Raw genomic sequence first — 19,697 nt, 5'->3', positions numbered from 1 at the left:
TTCCTCAATGACCTAATAATCACTCTGATGCTGGGGCACCTCTCACTCTCCACAATTATATTGACACTTTCAACTATTCAGATTTACCTACGTTCTCCAAACCCACCACGGTATCCCACATTCCCAGGCCTTTGCATATACTGATTTTCCCTCCAGCACTACCCTTAGTAGCTTGTCAAGTTTCTACATTCCCTATAATACACAACACACTGGAGCTTTTCATCCATGTTTCCCTAATGGCTACTGTATTATTTTTGAACACACTCTATATTTTCTATGTTATATATTTATTTTAAAAATATGAATAAAATAAATTAACGACTGGCTGGCTCAGTTGTTAGAGCATGAGACTCTTGATCTCAGGGTCGTGAGTTCAAACCTCACATTGGGCATGGAGCCTACTTAAAAAATAGATAAAAATAAAAAAAACAAAAATATGAATGAACCTGGCAGGGCAGAATTTGGCAAAAAGACAGAAGAGCTTTAACATCTTGCAGGTTATAAAACTTTCCAAGGAATAGAGTGAAGTAATAAGTACTCCGAACAAGTAAAAACTTAAAAATAAACTTCTCCTTCATTGGGTGCTATACAAATAGCATATATTCATTTATTTATGTACATTATGTAGCAGAATGAAGGCTCACTGAGTACTAGGGAATGCTGATATGTAGACAAACATTACCAGACAATGGTATAACATAAGTAAATATAAGGAACTATAGGAACCCAGGAAAAAAAGAATCCAACTCTGTCTGTTGCAGGAGTTAGTGTTTTACAAAAACTACACAGAAACTCATTTATGTTATATGTATGTGTATATACACTGGACACTGGAATTAGGTACTGAAGAACGAGTAGGAGTCACTTGTCAGAAATAAAAGAGAGGCATTCTAACAAAGGTGTGGAAAGAGGTTTGAAACACAGACGTGCTGCATTTGGAAAACAGAGGTATGTTCTGATCACAGAAGTAGAGCGAAGGGCAGGGGCACAACAGGTGAGTGAACGCAATGATCACCTATGAAACTCTGAAATAAGCAAAGGTAGTAGCACTAAGTACTCAGGATGTACCTTTGCACATCTGAATGACGCCATTTGGCTCCAGAGGTATTTGATGCGCAGCACTGTCTTTTGAATGAATGAATGTCCCCAGCCTATGTGTTAATCTAGCTCATGTTATGCTCTTTCTTCAAAATCATCTATTATCTACCATTATGTTTTTTGACGGCTCCACTTTATACCTAATTTGCCATTCTTATAACTTCTACTCGGTAACTGTTGTACCACAATAGTTAACATGCTTTTAGTGCAACAGCTATACTATTTAGCCGGTCATTTCTCTTTTGCATGTCAGCTTCTACTAGTATCTAGAAGGCAAATTACAGAATGTTCCCCAGAGAAGCCACAGACCAATTACACTATTTAATCTTTACAACTTTGGCTTTTTGACTATTGTCTCTACTTCCAGATTTTGGGTCTAGATATCTAAAGATACCAAGAAAGCTAACGATCACATTAAGGTATGCCATACCTTCTTAAAGCTTCTAAATATTACCAGGTTAATACTCCAGAAAGAACTGATTCATCCCTAAAGAGAAATTTTAGAAATTCAGTAATATATATTTAATCATAGAAATATTCCACCTAAGTGAATTTTCCATATGATTCACCTAAATGAATTTTCCATGTTTAAATAACACTTTAATTTTGGGACATTTCTAATAAAAATAAATCTTTCTAAAATACATATACTTTCTCACCTTCTTAAATAGAAGATACTAAACTTGTTTGGTGTTTCAGATGCATAAATATTTATCACTGAACGGGTGACTTTTACTCTATTAATTCTGGCCTCTTTAATTTCTGGACCCACAGTTTATAGTTTTTTCTTACACCCTGTTTTGTCTTTCCACAATCATTTCTTAAAATTATTCACATAGTGGGGCGCCTGGGTGACTCAGTCGGTTAAGCACACAACTCTTGGTCTCGGCTCAGGTCATGATCTCGCAGTTGGTGAGTCTGAGCCCCGTGTTGGGCTCCACACTGATGGTGCAGAGCCCACTTGGAATTCTCTCTCTCTCCCTCTCTCTGTCCCTCCCCTACTTGCAGACTCTGTCTCTCAGAATAAATAAACGCAGACAAAAATGTTTTAAAAATATTATTCACGTGCTATTTTTAGTAATGCTAGCCTGATATAGATGGGAAGGATAAAGAAAAAAGCCTATCAAGACCACATCAGTCATTTATAATGAAAGTAACATAAGCTCAGAGTGAATATCTGAGGGATGCCCCCTGAATACAGTGCATGATCTTTCATTCATGGGCTTTGTAATACTAATTGTGGATATTAAGAGACTGCTTCTCTATTTCTTCGCAACCACCTTCGAGGGTAGATCGATAACTTCCACAAAAATGCTGTTAGTAAACAGTAAAACACTAAAAACAGCCAGCTACATTTTTCCCTTAATTATTCCAAATTTCTCACCAACTTCCAAACATGCACACAGACATACACACACACTCTACTTAAGATTACTCTGAGATTTCAGCGATCTCTAATCCTTTCTCAGATACACTACACTTAAAGAACTTACCTTAACTTGATATTTATGGTATCCTTCTTATACCAAGTGCTCTTTCAGTTAAAAATAAAGTTCTTATTTAAATGACAAGTAGGTGATATTGTCACTTTTGATTTCGACTAACCCATAAAGAAGAAAAGTTGGCACAAGAGGTATGAAAGACAATGCTAAGGAGGGCTCCAAGAATCTTTTAGGTCTCTCTTTTTGCTTGCACCAGTTAGCTAGTTTAACCAGTTGGTGTCTTCCTATATTGCACCCATTTTCCGTATCACCCTGGAAAATGTCTGGTTTAACTGTCCCCCAGTAAAGCTTTTCTGGGGTTCTCCTCAGGTTGAATCACCACTGCACTCTTTTTACAAATAATATTTATCACAGAAATTGCCTGGGATAGAGATCATATCTTTTTTTATATTCTTTACTTACCAAAATATATGATGCATAAGAAGTACACTACAAATATGCCAAATAAGTGAATGTTTGGTGAAATCCTTTCTTATATATATAATTGCCACACAGAAAAACACATGTCTTTTTTTTTTTTTTTTCTTGTGTCTTTCTGGGTACAAGGAGTTTCATTCTTTTGTGAGACTTGCAAAAGAATCAGAAAAGCTATGTTTCTCTTTATTTTTAGATTATTGCAGTGATTTTCAAAAGAAAGAGATAGATCAAGACCATCTAAGAAACTTTTTCCAGCCTGCAAAAGGGCAATACTTGCCCTCACTGGCTTCCACCCTCAGCCTTAGATATGGGCCGTCCCACACACTACAGAGAGACATTTGGATGATACATTGTTAATGATGAGTATGTGCCATTTGTCACCTTCCTCAAGTCTAGGGAGTCAAAACAAAGACTGAAACAATGGTACATCCAGGTTCTAATGCTGGATACTTTCTCAAATAAAAACAGCAACAATTAACATGCAAAGTCCTCTTTCTATATACGAGTATAAAGCATTTTAACCCAAAGCATTTTTAAATATGCGTTAATAAAACATTAACTAAATAATAAAGATACAACTTAAAAATGGTGAAATCAGACATCATTCACTTTATATTTTGAATTTCATGGCAAAATTTATGAAAAATATTAACTTAAACTTTTATATTTGTTTACAGATTCACAAAAAAGACAGCTGCAAACAGTAAGAGCAATGAACCCAACTTCCCAAGAGCCTGCTTTCCTTATTGAACCTTCTTTTAAGCATGCATGATTAAAGCAATCCATATTCCCTTTGTAGCAGAAAAAGTTAAGCAACACCAAGGCAAGGAAAAACAAAGCTATTCTGCAACCATAACCAAGCTGCTAAAGCAAAATATACAGGACCCACAGTAACACTGGAGTCATTAAGAAGTTCCTGTCCTCTTGTTTCATTTTCAGCGTGCACTTGCTGGTAATGCTCCGACAAATCACTAGCAGTTATACATCTTTTCATACATAATGGACAGATGAAACCCTGTGAAATAACAACTTTTAGGAGGATATACATAAAAAGTTATTTATAAAACAAAATACAGACAATGAAAACAGACATAACAGGGAAATAATTAGTACATCTCTTTTTAGTATACATAAGGGAAATTTTCAAGTGGTAACTATATACAAAAACTGAAAGATCTATTCAAAGTAGGACGTCTAAAAGTAGCTCCCAGCCTTATGCTGGAAATTCCCATTGGTTCAATTTTATTACAATTACCAGTTGCTTTAGTTGGAATATTATTATTCTTTTTGTTTATGACAGTCTGTCCTTACTTATCTAAGAGCCATTATTGGCAAGTTAGCTTTTATTTTCGATCAAGAAATGACAGGCAGTTATAACAAATAGCTTTATGCAACATCATGTTCTCAACAAAAAAAGTTCTTACAATGAAAGCAATTTTTAGTCTTTACCATAATCTACTAGCCTAAGACCCCATATTTGCCCACAGCCGTAATTCCCAGTAGGGGACTCTTCCTTCTAAATTTATGAACCAAATAAAACCATTTTAAGTCAATCTCCCCAATTCCCTATTCCTAACAGTATCTGTATTTTAAAATGTAGGCCATTACACTGATCTATGGTTTAATGTTTTGTCAGACAGGAAAGTAGAGGGATAAGAGAACAGAGGAACTGAGGGTATCGGAAAGTGAATAAAATGGAGAGTGTAGTGAAGGACAATAGGTTATAAACGCCATGAGTTTTTGTGTCAAAAATAATGTGGATTTGAGACTCAACCAATGCTAACTATATGACTTAAGGAAGTTACTTTACTTTGCTAAACGTCAACTTCCTCATCTATAAAATGGGGTTAATGTTAGTACCTATTCCTCTAGAGTTATCATGAAGTACATAAAATGCTTAGTCTAGTCATAAGGCGTTGTTCAATAAATATTCTGTCATTAGATGTATGGTTAGAGAGGAAAGGAAATGAAGCCAGGAAAGGTTGAAAGACCAGAAAATAGGAATTAAAAACCTGAAATATTCAGCAAGGCCAAAGAAGTAGTAAGAACATGAGAAAGTTTTTGAGAAGACAGGTAGTTGTGTAAGAATGGAAAATACAGTTTTGACATCTCAGGTGAACTATTCTACTGCATAAGATGGAAGGTACTGCCATGAACTTGAGTAGCTAGAAAAAATTAATAAAGATCACTGGCATTGAAAACATTAAAAACTGGGAGACTTGGATGTTCCTTGAGTCACTAATGTCACTAAGGATATAACAAAGGAGAGGATGACTGTAAATAAGGACCCAAAGTGGGAGGGCAGGCAGGGCAGTAGTTAAGAGCTAGGCTTCGAATCCTGGATTCACACCACTCTTAGTAGATTACATGACCTTCAATTTCCTCATCTGTGAAATGGGGTAACAGTAACACCTACTTCATATGGGGGGGGGGGTCTCATGAAAATTAAATGAGATAGTACATGCAAAGTGCTTATCATAGCATCTGATACAAAGAAAACATTCAATAAATGTTAGCAATGATTAATATCATTAATTCCTTTTCTTAACAACCCTTAAAGGAGATTAGCCAGAGGATGAAAGTGAGGAACGTGAATTCTTTCTTTGTTGTTTTCTCTTTTTACTGATGAAAGAGTTGTCTTCTAGGCAACCACAGTCCAAAGTGCAGGAACCACAGAATAGTAATTCCTTAAAAGAATGCATCATTTGCATATTTTTTTTTTTGCCATGATAGCTTTGTTCTGCCTTTGACTTTACTAGTTTCTTCACTGTAAGTTTCCACATACAATATTCAATCATTCACTCAAAATGTGTGTACCAAGTGTGATTACTGTGTTCCAGCCATTATTCTACGGTACTGAGAACAAAATGATAAAATAAGGCACAAAGTCCCATCCTCAGGAAGCTTACAGGCTTCTTGAAAAAGTTATGAAAGAAAGTAATTACATTTTAGAGCACACTAATCAGAAAATCCCAGTAGAACCGCCTTCAAACTATATTTAGACCCTCAGGACCTCCACTGTTAACCACCCTGTCGCAATCAGTCTCACACCGCACAGGGATCACTGCAACAGCCTTTCAACAGCCTCTCTGCTTCTATCCTTACTCCACGAACAGTTTATTTTCCACACAGCAGTGAGAATGTATCCTATAAAGATGTAAACAAGTTTTGTCACTTCCCTTGTCAGAACTCTCCAATGGCTTCCCATCTCATCAGCAGTAAAAACCAAAGTCTGTACAAAGGCCTGAAAGGCCCTGCATAAGGTGGACCTGATTAGCTCACAGACCCAAACTCTCTTCACTCACTGTGCTGGAGCCACACTAGCCTCCCTGCTGGTTTTTCAACATGCCAAGCATGCTCCTACCTCAGAGACTTTCCACTTGTTCCACATGAATGAAACATGGTTGTTCCAGAAACCCACATGACTCATTTCCTCACTTCTTTCAGTTCTTCCTGAGCTATGCCCTTCTCAGAGAAGTCTTCCCTGACAATCCTATTTGAAATTGCAACCACCCAAAACACTTCTTATGCCTCCTCCCCTGCTTTATTTTTCTCAATAACACCAGTTGTTTCCCTCTGTCCGTTTTCATATGTTTTGGGGTTTTTTGCCTATTTCCACCTACAAGAATATAAGCTTTACCAGGATAAAGGTTTTTTTTTTAATGTTTATTTATTTTTGAGAGAGGAAGAGAAAGAGAGACAGAGCACGACCAGGGGAGGGGCAGAGAGAGGGAGACACAGAATCCAAAGCAGGCTCCAGGCTCTGAGCTGTCAGCACAGAGCCAAACGCAGGGCCCAACTCACGTACACCGAGATCATGACCTGAGTGGAAGTCGGACGCTTAACCGACTGAGCCACCCAGGTGCCCCTACCAGGATAAAGATTGTTGACTATTTTACTCACTGTCATATCTCCAGCATCCAGAACAGCGTCTGACAACAATAGATATTTGATAAATAAGTGTATCTCAGAATAATCATTATCAAAAGGATAGGAAATACAATTCCCCAGAAGCACATGGAATAAGCATCTATCCTATATGTGAGTCAAGTGAAGTTTACTGAAAAAGTAATTATCTGTAATGAGACCTGAAGGATAATAAGATATTAACCAGGCAGAAAAGTAAAAGAACAGGTAAGACATGGGGATCACCATACAGATGTCCAGAGATAAGAAAAAACTTGGCACACCTTAAAAGCAGGAAATCTGTATGCCTGGATCAAAGAGCATAAAGAAACAGAAACACACATATAAGGTCAATTGGTTTCCCACAAAAGCAAAAATTTAATTCAATAGGAAAAGGTAACATTTCAACAAATAGTACTGAAACAACTATATAAAAAGCTGTGGGTTCCATATCCATATGGAAAAAATGAACCTCAACCACTATCCCATACCATACACAATATTTTAAAAGAAACCACAGACTTAAATATACACATTAAAATGAATTTTTTTAAGTACCATTGGTAAACATAGGAGAAAGCCTCTATGACACTGAGCTAGGCAAAAAAATTCATAGAATGCCCCAAAAAGCACTATCCATAAGAGAAAAGGCTGACAAACTGGACTTCACCAAAATTAAAAACTTCTCTTTGAAAGACACCATGAGCAAAATGAAAAGCAAACCACAGACTAAGAAAAAAACATAACATCACATATATCTGATTGTGGTGTAAAGTCGAAAATTGAGACCCAGTATTACGCACTCCTTTGTCAACAGGTGAGGGGAGAGCTTCACGTGGCCTAACTACAGTTCCCTCACCACTCTGCTCCCACAGATAGGGGCCTGCAGTCAAACACCCCTCCTCTTCACAGAGCTTCCATATGCCTAAACAGCAGGTTTCAGTTCCCTGTCAGCCCACAGAATTATTCTAACAAGCCAATCATATGCTCCAGGAACCAAGGGGCACCTCATCCTCTTGATACTATAAACCTTGCCTCTCTCAGCCCGTGGTTGTTCATTTTGTTCCCGAGTCCAATCCTCATATGGCCCTTCATGGCATACAGTGTCCTCCTGGGCCATGAGTCTTTTGAATAATAAACTGCTGTTGACTTCATCTGTCCAGTGTCAGGTTAGTTTATGTTCAGCCATCCCTGTGAGCCCAGGACAGGAATCCTTCCCTAGCCAACAGGGCAAATAGGAGGCAATCAAACTATCGACAAGACTTGCACCCAGAGTAGATAAATAATTCTTACAATTCAATAATAAAAAGAGAAATAATCCAACTTTTAAAGTGGTCAGATTTCCAGTTGCAGACAGAAAGAAACAGATACACTTTTCCCTATTCTTCCTGTTGAGCACACCTAACATCCCTAGACATTATATATAAAACAAACATAAGAAAACTCTGAAAGGTGAAGAGAAGGAAGACCAGCTAAGGATCTTGGGATCCAAGCACTGATACAATGATGAATACTCTGGGTTTTCTTTTGCATCATATATTCCAGACTGGGTGCTGGAGAAGCTGGCAACCTGGAAACTTCAGTGAGCGCTTACAAAAAAACCTGCCCTCTCTAGCCAAAGGAGCAGGAAAATGTGGGTCATCAATGAGTAGTTCAGTGGGTACTAAGGATGGAAGCCAGACTAGACAGGGATAAAGAGTGAACAAAGACATTTGCTTCTGGCGATTCATTATACTAAATACTCTGAACAACCATCCTGGTGATAACTGAAGGATATAAAAAATCACTTATTACATTACATATTATACACATTACATGTTTGATATAAACTGAATGTGTATCCTCATATTGAAATTATGTTGAAGTTATATTGAAATCCTAACTCCCAATGTGATGGTATTAGGAGATGGGGTTTTAGGGAGGTGATTAGGTCAGAAGGGTGGAACCCTCAGGAATGTGATTAGTGCCCTCGTAAAAGATCTCAGACAGCTCACTTGCCCCTTCAGCAATATGAGGATGGCCACCTATAAACCAGGAAGCAGGCCCTCAACAGACACAGAATCTGCCTTGATCTTGAACTTCCCAACCTCCAGAACTCTTGAGAAGTAAATGTTTGTTGTTTAAGCCACTGAGTCTATAGCACTTTTCTTATAACAGCCCATACGAAGACAATATTACACATTATCTTAAATAATAAAATATGACATAAATATCATATGAATAAAGCAAGGTATTGCTTTATTTCTATTTCTTTTTTAAGTTTTTTATTTTGAGGAGGGGAGGGGCAGAGAGAAAGGGAGAAACAATCCCAAGCAGGTTCTTCACTGTCAGTACCAAGCCTGACATGGATTCAGTCTCACAAACTGGGAGATCATGACCTGGACCAAAATCAAGAGTGGGACGCTTAATGCACTGAGCTACCCAGGCGCTCTTCTAGTCAGAAGACTTTAAAGTCCCAGAGACATTTCAAATTCCATATAGATGGCTGCTAAGGGCACAGAGTTAAAACCTAGGGTTTGTACAAAGTGGGATGCCAAGGCAAAAGGGAAACAAACTGAAAGAGAGACTGATAGAAAGAGACAGAGAGAGAGAGACAGAGACAGAAATAGAGATCACCCAAGACCTTGACAAATATGTACCCAAGCACTGGGCATATGAACCTATAGAGCAGTATTATATGCCAATAAGAATAATTCATGACATGGGTAAAAACTAGTGGCAGGAGGGACAGAAAATAAAATGAGAATGTGAGAGAATGGAATCCAGAGCACAAGAGAATGGATTGAAATTTGATAAGAAAAGGAACTGTTTTCTGTGTACTAAAAAAGAGAGAACAAAGGTGCCAAGTATAGCTTTGGACATTCAGCCAATACTTCCTATGATATAGAAGGTGACTGAGGGAAGATGGGAGAGGGGAGCACACATGAGAGATGTGAGGATATAGAAGACAGTAAAACTGTCTCAAAGAGTAGGAAAATGACCCTAAGAAGAAAATACAGCAGGATCACCAGGCACTGCTCACTACGCACTAGAGACTCTTTTTTTTTTTGATCCAACTGAGGTCAACAATTAAACTTGCTCTTAATAAAGTTCAACTGATACTTTTATTCTCACTTTCATGGTCTTTTAGATCTTCTCAAGGCTAATACCCATATACATGAAATCAGATGGCCAGAAAGAGACAAAACAGGAAGATGAATGCATAGAGACAAAATCAGAAATACACAAGACAGAAAACAGACTCACCAGCAAACAGGTGTGGAAAGGGGAGCACAGAAAAGGGGAACTAGGTAGGCAGTACAACTGGGCCCAGAAAGGGACAAGTGACAAAAACTGTCAGAGCAGAATGTGAGTGCATCCATATCTTAAGGACATTATTGGTGGTTTTTATGTTCTTCTCTTCCCTTTTCTCATTTTTCTATAATGAGCAAACAATGTTTGTTAAAAATAATTAATCATAATAAAGCAAATACTAAGGCTAACTTCTCAAAAAAATTGAGTTCTTTCTTACTTTCCCCATTACTTTTTAATAAACTATGAAAGATAAAAGTTCTTGCAAAGTTGTAAAGACAGCAAGTAATGTATAAACTTTATAGATAAGTTTATCTAATTTTTTATTAACTCAGTAGTTCATGCCAGTACAAACACTAATTAATTGGTAATTTTTATAAACAGATGTCAGAATCTTCCTTAAGTTCAGATGACATTAGCAATGAAGACAAATTAACAATATGAATTTTCAATTTTAATATACACTTTCTTAGTCTTAGAACTAAACACCGTATTTTTCTAGAAGTGTGATTCAAAAGTCATATTCCAGTTTGTAAGAAGGATGAGACCTTTCCTATGAAAGTTTAAATTACTGACCACTACTTCAAGCCTCTGCTCGTTTTCCTTTAATAATACCAAATTTTATTGCCAAATTATTATTTCCATACCTCTGAAGAGCTTTCATTATTGACATCCACTGTGTTTATAGAAGCAGCTGATGAGTCTAAATCAGAACCTTGAGAGCCAACTCTCCCAGGAGTCTGAAACAGAGAAGAGAGAAAAAAAAAATCAAAGTAGGTATTAATAATATATTCATAAACTACTTAATAATCTAAACAGTAAACAGGGCTAGCCTTACACATAAAAGAAGACAAATACCACTAGCAGCTATCCTTCATTGCAGAGTGTGCCCAATACCGTATCAAGGTCTCTGTATGCATTCTCTCATTTTTAGTCTTTTTAAATTAATAAAAAGTTTACACTTGTATATAGTGCCTTATAGTCTTCAACTCACTTTAGTCATAATGACATCTCTGAGAGAGGAAGGGTAAATGTTATCTCTAGAGATGAGAAAACAGATTCAAAGTAGCTAAAAGACTTCTCAAGATTGTACTGTTAACAAAAATCAGAAAGAAGACCTTAGAGAAAAACTGAGAGCTTTCCCCCTAAGATCAGGAACACAACGGGGATGTCCATTCTCACCACTTTTGTTCGACATGGTGTTAGAAGTCCTAGCCTCAGCAGGTAGACAACACAAAGAAATAAAAGGCATCCAAGTTGGCAAAGAAATCAAACTTCCACTCTTTGCAGATGACATGATACTCTACACGGAAAACCTGACAGACTCCACCAAAAAACTGCTAGAGGTGATACATGAATTCAGCAAAGTTGCAGGATATAAAAAATCAATGTACAGAAACTGGTTGCATTTCCATACACCAATAATGAAGCAAAATAGAAAGAGGTATTGGGGCGCCTGGGTGGCGCAGTCGGTTAAGCGTCCGACTTCAGCCAGGTCACGATCTCGCGGTCCGTGAGTTCGAGCCCCGCGTCGGGCTCTGGGCCGATGGCTCGGAGCCTGGAGCCTGTTTCCGATTCTGTGTCTCCCTCTCTCTCTCTGCCCCTCCCCCGTTCATGCTCTGTCTCTCTCTGTCCCAAAAAGAAATAAAAAACGTTGAAAAAAAAATTAAAAAAAAAAAAAAAATAGAAAGAGGTATCAAGGAATCGATCCTATTTACAATAGCACCAAAAACCATAAAATACCTAAGAATACACCTAACCAAAGAGGTAAAAGATCTGTACACTAAAAACTAGAAAGCTTATGAAAGAAACTGAAGAAGACACAAAGAAATGGAAAAATATTCCATGCTCATGGACTGGAAGGACAAATATTCTTAAAATGTCAATATTACCCAAAGCAATCTACTTATTCAATGCAATCCCCATCAAAATTCTTCACAGAGCTAGAACAAACAATCCTAAAGTTTGTATGGAACCAGAAAAGATGCCGAATAGCCAAGGTAATGTTGAAAAAGAAAACCAAAGCTAGAGGCATCACAATCCCAGACTTTAACCTATATTACAAAGCTGTAATCATCAAGATGGTTTGGTACTGGCACAAAAACAGACACGGAGACCAACGGAACAGAACAGAGAACCCAGAAATGGACCCACAAATGTATGGTCAACTAAACTTCAACAAAGCAGAAAAGAGCATCCAATGGAAAAAAGACAGTCTCTTTAGCAAATGGTGCTGGGAGAACTGGACAGCAACAACATGCACAAGAATGAAACTGGACCACTTTCTTATACCACACACAAAAATAAATTCTACATGGATGAAAGACCTAAATGTGAGACAGGAAACCATCAAAATCCTATAGGAGAAAACAGGAAGCAACATCTTTGACCTCAGCCACATCAACGTCTTACTTGACACATCTCCAGAGGCAATGGAAACAAAAGCAAAAATGAACTATTGGGACCTCATCAAGATAAAAAGCTTCTCTGCACAGCAAAGGAAACAATTAGCAGAACTAAAAGGCAGCCTATGGAATGGGAAAAGATATTTGCAAATGATATATATCAGATAAAGGGTTAGTATCCAAAATCTATAAAAAACTTACAAAACTCAACACACACACCAAAAATAAATAATCCAGAGAAGAAATGGGTAGAAAACATGAATAGACACTTTTCCAAAGAAGATATCCGGATGGCAAACAGACACATGAAAAGACACTCAACATCACTCATCATCAGGGAAATACAAATCAAAACCACAATGAGATAATACCTCACACCTGTCAGAATGGCTAAAATTAACACCTCAGGCAACAACAGATGTTGGCAAGGATGTGGAGAAAGGAGAACCCTTTTGCACTGTTGATGGGAATACAAATTGGTGCAGCCACTCTGGAAAACAGTATGCAGGTTCCTCAAAAAATTAAAAATAGAACTACCCTATGACCCAGCAATTGCACTACTAGATATTTATCCAAAGGATACAGGAGCGCTGCATCAAAGGGGCACATACACCCAAGTGTTTATAGCAGTGCTATGGACAATAGCCAAAGTGTGGAAAGAGCCCAAATGTCCATCAATGGATGAAAGGATAAAGAAGATGTGGTGTATATATATATACAATTGAATATTACTCAGCAATCAAAATGAATGAAATCTTGCTATTTGCAACAACGTGGATGGAACTAGAGTGTATTATGCTAAGCGAAATAAGTCAGTCAGAGAAAGACAAATACTGTATGATTGCACTCATCAATGGAATATAAAAAACAAACAGATGAACTAGGGGAAAGGAAGGAAAACTAAGATAAAAACAGAGAGAGGCAAACTATAGGAGACTCTTAAATACAGAGAACAAACTGAGAGATGCTGGAAGGGGGTGGGGGGATTTCAAATGGGTGACGGGCATTAAGGAGCACACTTTTCAGATGAGCACCAGGTATCATTTGTAAGAGATGAATCACTGGGTTCGACTCCTGAAGTGAAGACTACAGTGTATGTTAACTAACTTGAATATAAATTTTAAAAAAAAATCTAAAATGCTAATCTTCTGATTCCTCTTGCATTGCTCTCTCTACTACACCAACTAAACTACAATCATTTGAGGGTTGCTAAAAAGATCAACACAGTCCATCCATCTGCCATCCATGCCAACCATTACCAATCTGTCTCTAATACTTGATATTCCATCCCAATGATACATACAATCTGGAGGATTAAAGGTCTTCTTCTTTTTCTTCTCTAACATCATCATTCATTACTATCTAGATGTTACCTTAAAGGAACTGAAAATCTAGTAAAACACTGGGCAAGATTCAGAGCACAACAACTAACTTAATAATCCTCAGCAAAAAACATTAATGGTACATACTATCATTATTTCCATTTCACACGAGAGAAATGAGGTGTGGAAATAAGTAATTTGCCCAAAGTCACATGGCTAATTAATGGAAGAAAGGATTTTAACTTGAGCAAACCAGCTCATCATCACTAAACCATACTGCTTCTCTGCTGGACATCTCCACTGAGATGCACTGTAAGCACCCAAGACTGAGAGCAATTCACTACACATTTGTCTCAACAAGCAAACAACCTATTCATAACTATTAAATATTTAATATAAAATGCCAAGGAAAAAGTGATACTACTTTGAAATTCATCCATTAAAATGATTATAAAAGCTGCACAGAAAAATAAGAAAACATACACACTGTAATTATAATTGTGTACAAAAACTATTCATATGAGAGATTCAAAGGATATATATCCCAAAATATAAATAATGATTTCTGTAGCAAAACAGTTATGGATATTTTGGTTTTTAGTTTTTCAGGTTTTGGTGTTGCTCATTTTTTTTTTTTTTCGGAATTTTAGATCCATAGTCAAATTACTTTTACAGTGAAACTTTTCTTGATATTAAAAAGAAAAAAAAAAAGAAGCAAACCTCAATAGATGATCCACATTCCTGTCACATTTTCCCAAAATGTAACCTTCTAAAATGTTCTAAACTTACCCAGAGTCTGTCTTTATTGTGTTCATTTAAAATCCATAAGATTCTCATGTTTTAACGATTCTATCATCTATTATCTACCCTACTCTAAAAAACATAGTAAGATTCTTTCCCAAAATGGTATGCTTGAGACATGAATTTATAAATAAAAGTCAGGTATCTGGATCTGATGACAACTCCTGCATCTGAGAAAAAAAGAAAGGAGCTGAATGGTGAAAAAGTTAAAGAGCCTTTAAATTACATACTTAATATAAAGAACTGTATAAAACTAGCAATTCATTTTTGACCCATCAACATTTCAACAGTTTCATCCCACAAGAGGTTTTAAAACTAGTGAACCCATCCTCAAAAGCACTGGAAACAAAAGCTGTACCTCCCAAGAACTACATTTTCCCCATTTCTGTATCCTTTATTTTTCCAGAGTAGAGGTGGCTTTTCTTCTGGGATTTACCTTCCCAGAAAAGTAAGCAAGTCAAAGATATAACTACATAACCCTACTACCACCACCAAAAAAATCTTTTATCAAGTTTGCCAAAAATAGTCCTAGTAAACAGACCTAAGTAAGCCCAAGAAGCCTAGGGAGTAAAAGGAAAGAACAGGGGACTAGCCATATTCTGCTAATCCATAGAATATAACGTAGTTATTAAAAATAAACAAATAATAAAAGAAGTAGTTCTGAAAGTGCTGGTACTTAAAGATCTCCAAACTATATTAAGTGAAAAAAATTAAAACCCAATATGAAGACTATGATCATATCTGTATAATATTAATGGATATATGCGTCAGAAAATTGTGGAAAAATACAAAGACACTATTACCAGTGTTCCCTAGGGAGGGGACCTTCTACTTTTCATTTCACACCTCCTGTATTCCTAATTCTAACTCCTGGCTGTCAGCCTCAAACTTCATGTAAAATTTGTCTCTTAAGTCCTTCTTACTTGCTCTAAGTCTTCAACCTTGAAAATGGTCACTAATACTCTATATTCTCATCTCCATTATAATTCTAACACCTTTAAACTTGTTTCATAATTCATTTTTGCTAATTACTTTTTTTTTGTCCTGAAACTTCCTTCTTATTTCTCTGCCTTCTTAAAACAGAATATATTCTGAAGGAAGAAAGCTTACTCAGACTTTTGCAATAATATGACCTAGAAAACTTATGGTACCAATGACTTCACGGAAGCTTCTCTATCCATCATACAACCACATACAATAATAGTAAGCTTCTCAGGACATCTGGCTGGCTCAATCGGTAGAATGTGTGACTCTTGATCTTGGGGTCATGAGTTCCAGCCCCGTGCTGGGTGGAGAGGTTACTTAAGATAAATAAATAAATAATTTTTAAAAATGGCAAGCTTCTTTGCCAACATACCACATTTAACTAACTCATTTTCATCAGCTTTGAACTGAGAACAATTCCTACTTTCTGAAATGTGAGCAATTCCACCTAACCTGGAACCATCCTACAACTTTAATGAGTAAGCAAATACAATCACTCATGTTGTTAAATTATTAATGCTAAATTGAGTGCAATTCCTATTCAATTTGTCTTTCAAAGGGGCTTCTAAGAGGCTATCCCCCGGTTGTATCTAATTTCAATCCTCTCCAAAATTTCCTAGGTACTAACACACAATATACTTCTGAATCCTAAGTCTTTCCTGGCTAACATACTGACACACAATACTACCCTATGCCAGAGACGGGTGTCAGAAGCATATATTTACCTAATGCAACTGGCTCCTATTTTCAGCAGTGCCTATTAAGTGTTCCAAAAGCAAAAGTCCACCTAAATCTAGGAATAGTGATTCAGAATACAGAAGCCAGAGTCTCACAGATCTGCATTCATTCCAGTTACCCACTAAGAAGCTTTGTAGATTTATTTAACTTCTCTAAGCCCCAAATTCCCATTTGTAAAGTGGAACTAATAATGTCAGCCTCACAGAACTGTTGTAAGAATTACATGAAATAATACACTTAAAATGTTTAAAACACTGCCTAGCATTTGGTAGATATGCTGTACATAGTAGTCATTCATATCATTAAGACGAGAAACAAAGTTTAAAAATTGGAAAACATCTCAGAAATTATATTCCAATTGTATCACTTCATAGATGATGAAACTAGCCCTAGAAACTAAGCTTACTTGATTGACATCACTCTGGTAATGGTAAAGTTGCAATTAAAACAGGTTTCCCAGGTCCCAATTCAATATTCTCTCTACTAACCAAAATATTTCTTGGTCATCTGTCTGATCCCCATCAAGACAATTTCTCTAATCTCAGCTTCTTCAAGGAAGAATTACAGGGACAGGACAAGATCACGGGTCCTTCCAGCTCTAAAATTCTCATTCCATGATTCATTTGAGTCCTAAATTGGCTAACTTAAAAGCACGTCCAGGGGCGCCTGGGTGTTCGGTCAGTTAAGCTTCCAGCTCCTTTTTGGCTCAGGTCATGATCTCATGGCGCATGAGATCAATTCCCATGTGGGGCTCTGTGCTGATAGCAAGGAGCCTGCTTGGGATTCTCTCTCTCTTTCTCTCTGCTCCTCCCCTGTGCTCCCTCACTCTCTCTCAAAATAAACAGGAAGAAAAACACAGAAACAATCAACTATATTTCCAATCTCTATATACACTTTGCTTTCTTATGGACACTTTCAAAACTCTAAAACTTTTACCAGTTATTAATGGTTATGTGAAAGTAACATCTCTCAAAAGCAGCCAAAAAGAAAAAAAAAGAAAAAGAAAAAGGCAGTTAAATCAGTAAGAGACTGAGACTATTAAAACTAATTACAGATAAGTTATTAGTAACTAAATTGGGCTTACAGACATCATACAATTAAGTCAATATTAGGTAAAGGAGTAAAAGTATTTAATATCCAACATTTTTTAAATATCTAACATATAATCACAATTGAGCTATATATTTGAAGCAAATTTAGAGTATCAGGTGTTTTGATTCAAAAAATACAGATAGGCAGACACAAAAATATACCAAAATAGGGTTCAAAATCTAGTCTTAAGAAGAGGCCACTTTTCAGGGCACCTGGGTGGCTCAGTCGGATAGTGTCCAACTTCAGCTCAGGTCATGATCTCACAGTTCATGAGCTCGGGCCCCACGTCAGGCTCTGTGCTGACAACTCGGAGCCTGAAGCGTGCTTCAGATTCTGTGTCTCCCTCTCTCTCTACCCTTACCCCACTCACACTGGTCTCTTTCTCTCAAAAATAAATAAACATTACAAAAATAAAAAGAAGCCACTTTTCATTCTTTAAGTCTTAAAATCTGTTGAGGGAACTGGGAATGGTGCTGATAATAAAACCTCCCGAACAGAGCATCAGTGTGCCACACTTAAAATCCCAGCAAATAGTCTTGCATGGTACTTTAGAATCTAACAAATTCTAATCCACTGACTACAGATTCCTTTTCTAAGAGATCTATAGAGGATCAGTTTAAAGAAGTAGAACACAAAGATAATAAAATTAAAAACCATCCTGAATATAATCATGTTTTATGACACAAAAATCTCTAAGACACACTATCCAAATAGCAGATGATTCATAATCTGGGCTCCCAAGGAAACAGACTCTGAGGCCCTGAAAACTACAAGCAGTTTTACTGGGCAATGCTCCCAAGAACACCTGTACGGGCACAGGGGCAATATGACAGGGCAGAGAAAGCAGATGAACAGTGCTAATCAGTAGCACAATTACAACAGTGGCCTTAGTTAATCCCACCAAGAGTCCTAAAGCTGGATGGTCCTTCACAGAAGTCCCTAACCAAGGCAAGAGGAGGATTCTTTGTATTCTCCACATCAACCAGTAATGAAGTACAGGCTGTTTCCAGGAAAGGGACATAATCTTGGATCAGGCAGCTTCTTTCTGTTAGGGCAACTCCCAGAGAAGGATGCAGCCAAGAGCCATCGGCAGCCATGACTCCAGGCAGCTAGGGGAATGTGACTCCATCTTAAAGGAAGATCTAGGTGCTGCATCAAAGCATCTGCTGTAATGAATGTCCCTTACTTGCATCTGAGATACTTATAAAGGGCTGCATGCTGGGGGCAAGGAAGATCTCAGTAGAGAAGGGGACCTACTATCTTCTGAAAACTACTACATGGCAGTGCTGTGACAGTAACCTTACACGAGTTATCAAATTTTATCACTGAATTCTTGCTCTAAAGACAGGTTTTTTTTTCCTTAGCAAAGATGCTAGAAAATAGGTTAAAAGTTATTTTGATTTGTTATATAACACTTAAAATGCTACCTCAGGGCTGCAAATGATCTGCAGACTCAAAATCTTGGTACTCTTTTGGTTTTCAAGTAACAGGCTTACCCTGAAAAGCACTTTAGAAATTGCCTAGGTGATGATGCCCTCAGTGGACAGATAAGGAAAGTGAAGTCAAGAGAAACTCCATGATTTGCCTAAGATCACACTGACTGCAGAGATAGAGAACATGAACTCAAGTCTTCTGATTCAAATTCAGGGATTTCTCTACTTGCCCAGGTGCTTTTATACTCAAAAATTTAACAAAATCAAAATAACCCATGAATCTTATTGTAAAGCTCAGAGTATCCACTTCTTCTAGATTATTTGCATTTTTAAAATGATGCAAGTAAGAAACTTGAATTTTATACTAAAAAAATGTCAATCGGTCATCTGCTAAATGAAATATTCTATCTTTCTATTAACAACAGCTAACATATAACCTCTATGACAGGCATAATGCCAAGCACTTTGTCTACACTATATCATTTAATGCTTTTAACAATCCTTGAATAAAGTCAAAGGGATTGTTCCCATTTAGCCAAGGGGGGAAATACAGTTAAAGAAAGTTAAATAAATTGTCAGCTAAGCTTACAAATATAATAACACACTGGGGCGCCTGGGTGGCTCAGTCAGTTAAGTGTCCAACTTCGGCACAGGTCATGATCTCACAGTTCGCAAGTATGAGTCCCACATTGGGCTCTGTGTTGACAG

At 37.2% G+C, this 19,697-nt stretch overlaps 1 protein-coding gene across 4 annotated transcripts in view; it reads right to left on the bottom strand.

Moving 5' to 3' along the window:
* Positions 1-19,697, bottom strand: part of EEA1 (early endosome antigen 1) — a 111,857-nt gene that overhangs the window by 79,411 nt on the left and 12,749 nt on the right. For 2 of the 4 annotated variants that reach the window (XM_058741809.1, XM_058741811.1), the window contains exons 2-3: positions 10,862-10,954; positions 3,907-4,032 (exon numbers count right to left, since the gene is read on the bottom strand). In XM_058741809.1, coding sequence (XP_058597792.1) covers positions 3,907-4,032; positions 10,862-10,954 — 219 coding nt within the window. The remainder of the gene's footprint in view (positions 1-3,906; positions 4,033-10,861; positions 10,955-19,697) is intronic. The other 2 variants (XM_058741812.1, XM_058741813.1) reach the window with 1 other exon arrangement.

The sequence above is a fragment of the Neofelis nebulosa genome, chromosome 8 (genome assembly GCF_028018385.1).
Source record: "Neofelis nebulosa isolate mNeoNeb1 chromosome 8, mNeoNeb1.pri, whole genome shotgun sequence".
Lineage (NCBI taxonomy): Eukaryota > Metazoa > Chordata > Mammalia > Carnivora > Felidae > Neofelis > Neofelis nebulosa.
This window is presented reverse-complemented; position numbering and strand designations above follow the sequence as displayed.